This window comes from Neophocaena asiaeorientalis, unplaced genomic scaffold (genome assembly GCF_003031525.2).
Source record: "Neophocaena asiaeorientalis asiaeorientalis breed wild unplaced genomic scaffold, Neophocaena_asiaeorientalis_V1.1 scaffold129, whole genome shotgun sequence".
In the NCBI taxonomy this organism is placed as follows: domain Eukaryota; kingdom Metazoa; phylum Chordata; class Mammalia; order Artiodactyla; family Phocoenidae; genus Neophocaena; species Neophocaena asiaeorientalis.
Genome location: NW_020172446.1, coordinates 3,545,175 through 3,550,715, shown reverse-complemented (window position 1 = coordinate 3,550,715; position 5,541 = coordinate 3,545,175). Strand labels below are relative to the sequence as shown.

General features: G+C 58.1%; 1 protein-coding gene across 1 annotated transcript; it reads left to right on the top strand.

Moving 5' to 3' along the window:
- The first annotated feature begins 1,372 nt into the window (after positions 1–1,372).
- VTN (vitronectin) lies at positions 1,373–4,205 on the top strand. The gene is made up of 8 exons (XM_024737257.1): positions 1,373–1,479; positions 1,573–1,692; positions 1,769–2,116; positions 2,194–2,333; positions 2,592–2,748; positions 2,915–3,067; positions 3,480–3,830; positions 4,062–4,205. Exons 1-8 carry the CDS (start codon positions 1,416–1,418, stop codon positions 4,172–4,174), a joined length of 1,446 nt encoding a protein of 481 aa, XP_024593025.1. The 5' UTR covers positions 1,373–1,415; the 3' UTR covers positions 4,175–4,205.
- The last annotated feature ends 1,336 nt before the right edge of the window (positions 4,206–5,541 follow it).

Genomic DNA, 5,541 nt, shown 5'->3' with positions numbered 1-5,541 from the left:
GCCCCTGAGAAGCTGTGGTCTGGGAGCCGACGCCCCGCCTCTCGGTCTCGCGGGGCTCCTCCCTTGCCGCCTGCGTACCCCCACTCCCAAGTCTTCTCCAGCTACGCCCACACGCTGGCCAGGCCTCTCCCCCTAGTCACGTTCCCTGCCCCCTCTACTGGTTGCAGGGGAAGGAGGTGGGAGGTGGGAGGCGGAAGGACTGCTTCGGTTTTGCGTTGGAGACACTGGGATGACACTGGAATGTGAGGGCAACACCGTTGAGTGTGCCTTTGCCCTACTACTGGTTAATGCAATCATAATAGCAACTCTTGAGACACTTTATGCCTGTTTCTCAAATAAGTCTTACATCGTGCCTACGAGGTAGCAATTACTGCTCCCATTTAACAGCTGAACCGACTGAGGTCCATGGAGAAGATTCTCCAAAGTCACACTCCCCTCTGATTATAGAACAGAAAAAAAGCATCGGAATCTCTGAGGATCACTCCCTCCAGGTGGTGGGAGGACTTCCAGAGGTATGTGAACCCCTGAAAGTGGGCACAAAATCACGTGTTGTGTGCCAGTGAGCATTTTCTAGGTAGAGGGATCCTGTTTCTCACTGGAGCCTAAAAGTGTGGGGAACTGGGCCACTTGTTACCGATGGGGGAGGATGAGGGTGGGGACAGGGAGTGGCCTGCTGAGAAGCAGTAAATTAGTGGAAGACTCAGGAATCACATCCAGTCCAAAGGGTTAATATTCACCCAACTTACCGTGCTGTGAAGACCAGCTTGGGGACATCAATGCACCCTGGAGATGAACCCAGAAATGAAACTTTGTTCTTTTATGATAAAAAAAAATGTCCCCAGCTCCTACCCCCTCTTTCACAGCCCTAAATACACAAGGGGTGGGTGAACCACCCAGCCGGGGATGTGCCTGATGAAACAGGTCACAGGTCAATAACCACTAATGGAGAATGAAGTTGGAGCTACTCCAGCAGTTGGGCATTTTGTCTGCTTTAGCTCCCAACACCCTGTGAGGCGAGTATGATTAGTCTCATTTTGCCAAAAAAAAAAGAACTAAGGCAGGTAAAGCAGTTTGCCCCAAGGTCCCACAGCCCGTGAGCGGCAGAGTGGGACTTCTTTCTGCCCTCCAGATTCACTGTGCTAGTGCACTTCTGAGATGCCCCTGAGCTTGGTAAGGATCCTATTCACAGCTCTCCCGGGCCCAGAGTTCCAGGAACATGACCCTCTGCTGCAACAGCCTCTGGGGTCAGGTCACTGGGGGCTGGGCTGGGGGTTGAGCAAACAGAGCAGTAGAAAAGGCAGCTCCTCTTCTCTGGTTCCCCTCCTCCTTGTCTTGCCACTCCCTCCCTTCCTCAGGCATCAGAGTAGAGACCGCAGGGAACCTACTTCACCAGGCTCGAGGCCGGAGGCCCTGCCATGGCATCCCCAAGGCCCCTTCTGATGCTGGCCCTGCTGGCGTGGGTTGTTCTGGCCGACCAAGGTGCCGGAGGGTGTTGGTGGCCATTTGGGTCAATGTAGGGTGGGCAAGGGTGGTCTGGGCCTGGCCGTGCCAACTGATATCCCCTCCCCACAGAGTCGTGCAAGGGCCGCTGCGCTGAGGGCTTCAACTCCGACAGGAAGTGTCAGTGTGACGAGCTCTGCTCTTACTACCAGAGCTGCTGCTCCGACTACGTGGTCGAGTGCAAGCCCCAAGGTGCGTTCAGAGTGGCTGGGCGGGCCTGGGGTCCCCTCTGCAGCTGGAGACTCACTACCACCTTCCCTGCCTGCAGTGACTCGTGGGGATGTATTCACTCTGCCAGAAGACGAGTACACCTTCCACGACTACCGCGAGGAGACCAGATCCAATGCCAGCGTCCAGGCACAGCCAGAGAGCCCCACCCCGACCTTTGTCGGGCAGGCCCAGCCTGAAGAGACTACTGAGCAGGCACCTGTTCTGAACCCTGAGGAAGATGCCCCAGGACCTGGGTGGGGGAACTCAGAGCCTGAAGTGGGGCCCGTCGTGCCCGAGACTGGTAATCTAGGGACCTCCGAGTCCCCAGCAGAGGAACAGCAGTGCAGTGGGAAGCCCTTCGATGCCTTCACCGACCTCAAGAATGGTTCCCTCTTTGCCTTCCGAGGTGACTCGAGGGGCAGGTTATGGGGGTAGGGGTCTGCCCCAGGAGCATCCTCCCTCACACAGCCTCCCTCCCTCTAGGGCTCTACTGCTATGAGCTGGATGAAAAGGCGGTGAGGCCTGGGTACCCCAAGCTCATCCGTGATGTCTGGGGCATCGAGGGTCCCATTGATGCTGCCTTCACCCGCATCAACTGTCAGGGGAAGACCTACCTCTTCAAGGTGCCAGGCCCAGGGCTGTGGGTCAGGGCCGAGCGTATCTAGGCAGAGGTTGAGGGCTGCTGTGCCCAGGATCAAAGTAGGCAAGAAGGCTGGATTCTGGCCTGTGGTCCCTGGCTGGGGCTCTGTGAGGACACAGAAGCCCGAGGCTCCAGGTCCTGGGTGACAAGCCTGGAACTAGGGCTGCCGCCTTGGGCGGGGACTCTGCCTCTGTGCACAGCCAACTGCCTCCTCACCCTCTTCTCCTTCCCGACCCCTCAGGGTAGTCAGTACTGGCGCTTTGAGGATGGTGTCCTGGACCCCGATTTCCCCCGCAACATCTCTGAAGGCTTCAGGGGCATTCCGGACAACGTGGACGCAGCCTTGGCCCTCCCCGCTCATAGCTACAGTGGCCGGGAGCGGGTCTACTTCTTCAAGGGTACTCGGGAGGTGGGAGGCAGGGTGCGCATGCGCTGCAGGACTCTTGGTCTTCTTTAAACTTCACTGGCGACAGGCCTCAGATTATCCCCACCCCCCTTGCCAGGAGCTCCTAACTTCCGCAGCCTCTGGGCTTTCCAGCCTTGCTAATGGCCACCCTTCCCCAGGGAGACAGTACTGGGAGTACGAGTTCCAGCAGCAGCCCAGCCAAGAGGAGTGCGAAGGCAGCTCCCAGTCGGCCGTGTTTGAACACTTTGCTCTGATGCAGCGGGACAGCTGGGAGGACATCTTCAGACTTCTCTTCTGGGGCAGTTCCTCTGGTACAGAGGGAGGGCGAGTCTTGCTTCCCCATCCAGAGGGCTGGGATCCCCCAGGGTAGAGGTAGGGCTGAGCTGGCCTGAGGGGCTGTGACTGTGCATCTATCAGTCAAAAGCTGTTTGCTCAGGCCAGACTTTGCTTCTGTTGACATTTGTAGGGGAGGCTTGCCTCCACCCGGACCCCACACCTTGGACTTTGCCTAGCACAGCCAAGAGCACAGCCAGCAGAAGGAGGAGCTGTAGCTGAGGCAACTGGGGAGGGATATGGTGGAGGGAGGCCAGGGGAAAGCGTATTGAACAGGTAGTCGGAAGGCTGGGATGCTGGGCTCTGCCATTAACTTGCTGTGTGTCCTTGGACAAGGCATAGCCCGTCCTTGACCTCCAGGGCTCCCCATTAACCCCTTCCTTGCCACAGGTGGTGCTGGAAAGCCCAGGTTCATCAGCCGGGACTGGCATGGTTTGCCTGGACAAGTGGATGCGGCCATGGCTGGCCACATCTACATCTCAGGCTCAGCTCCCCGCTCCTCTTGGACCAAGATGACCAAGTCTGTGCGTCGCAATCGTAAACGCTACCGCTCGCGCCGTGGCCGTGGCCGCGGCCGCAGACGCAGCCAGAACCCCTACCGGCAGTCTCGCTCCACCTGGCTGTCCTGGTTCTCCAGTGAGGAGTTGGGCCTGGGAGACTATAACTATGATAACTACGAGATGGACTGGCTTGTGCCTGCCAACTGTGAGCCCACCCAGAGCGTCTACTTCTTCTCAGGAGGTGGGAGCCCTCGCCAGCCCTGTAGCTGGTCTAGCTGGGTCATCCCTGCTGTCCCTGGTCCCCATGGGCTGAACACAGCCCTTGAGTGGTGACTCCAAAATGCCAGGCCGGGAGTCCTCTGGTGCATTGCCGATGTTCACTTACCCTTCCAGGAGAGACCCAGGTCTTCTTAGGGCAGGATGGGCAGGGCCAGGCAGGGTCTCATGCACCCTCTCCCAACCTCTCTTCCAGACAAGTACTACCGAGTGAACCTTCGCACACGGCGAGTGGATGCTGTGATCCCTCCTTACCCACGCTCCATTGCCAAGTACTGGCTGGGCTGCCCAGTCCCTGCCCACGAGTAGGAGTCCGAGTCCAAACAGCTGGGCCTCTGCTGCTCCCTTCTCCAACATCCTCCTCCCAGCTCAATAAAGATCCCTTGGCCCCGAGTTTAAGACTACTGTCCTGACTGGGGTGGACAGGCAGGAGGCAGGGATCTGCCTGGGTAAAAGAGGGGACCTTGGGCAGTCAGAGTGACTTGGGGGAGGGGACAGAGAAGATCCTTCTTTGTGTCCATCCTGTGTTGGGCTCAGGCCCTCTCCACGAGCCAGAAAAGCTGTGGGTTGGGAGAGCCCCGTGAGAGAAAGCCTTCCTCGCACACGGAGCAGCCCCCAGCAACCCACCAGCAGCTAAGCAGGAGCTTGGACCCCTCTGAGGATGACAGGAGTCACCAAGCTACCCTACCCAGCCCTGGGTTTGTTTTGCCCCTTGTCATTGACTATGGTCTTGGAAGGGGCAGGGGGGCAGGAGGTGGTGGGTTCCAGCTCAGCTTTTCTGTCCATCCTGGACCTGAAATGCTGTTAGCTCAGACCCTTGGGTCCCTGGGGAAGTGGTCACTGTGCTCCCCCAAACCTATCCCTATGATAATGAGCCTTTGAGGTCTCTGTCTTGGGTCTGGGGTGCAGAGCACTGAGGCAGGAGAGACAGGAAGGGCAGGAACTGAAAGGAAATTCAAATGCACCTATTTCTCTTAGAAAAGTGGCCCAGAAGACTTCCAAACGATGAGCACACTGTAAAAACAAGCATCTTTCTCAAAACCCCTCAAATGTAATTGTGGAACCTCCTCCGGTTCCAAGTTCCCGGACTGTAGGAAGTCCATCTGGGCTCTTGAAGGGCCAGGGACAAAGGGCTAGGTGCAGGCAAAACTCTAAAGCAGAACTGAGGGTGATCTGGTGGCGACATCTGCTCCCAGCCCTGCTGAGGGGAGGGTGGCTGCCGCTCATCTGCTGTCCAGCTTCTCATCCTGTCCAGCTTCCCCAGCCCCATCCTCAGTTGTGGGATAGGACTCCACCCACTCTCCCCCAAGGCAGCCAGCACCAGAGCCCCAGGAGGAGCATCTAGAGAGGGATCTCGTTGGCTTCCTGGACGGAGCCCTGGGAGGATTTTCACAAAGTACAGGATTTCAGACACAGACTGCCAGAGTTTGAGCTTTGAGGAGGGGGGCTGGGGCCAGCTTCTTTTGTGAAGTCCCAGAGGAACAGGGTTGCCCCACCCATACCCCTGCAAGCCCCCTTTTCCTCCGGGGCTTCTCAGCCCTCCTCCAGCTGGATGCTAAACCTCCCGCCTCCTGGAGGCGGGGCCAGCCTTCTGAGCAGGATAAAACTCCACACGGAGGGGAGCGGTGTGGGCACAGCCTTGGCATGGCCATCGGGCTCCTAACTGTGCCGGCCCC

Bases quoted from the DNA above. Each gene is read 5' to 3' on its own strand.
- VTN (XM_024737257.1), top strand. From the start codon at position 1,416: ATGGCATCCCCAAGGCCCCTTCTGATGCTGGCCCTGCTGGCGTGGGTT. The intron at 1,693-1,768 runs GTGCGTTCAGAG...CCCTGCCTGCAG, and splicing joins GGTCGAGTGCAAGCCCCAAG to TGACTCGTGGGGATGTATTC. The intron at 2,117-2,193 runs GTGACTCGAGGG...CCCTCCCTCTAG, and splicing joins TTCCCTCTTTGCCTTCCGAG to GGCTCTACTGCTATGAGCTG.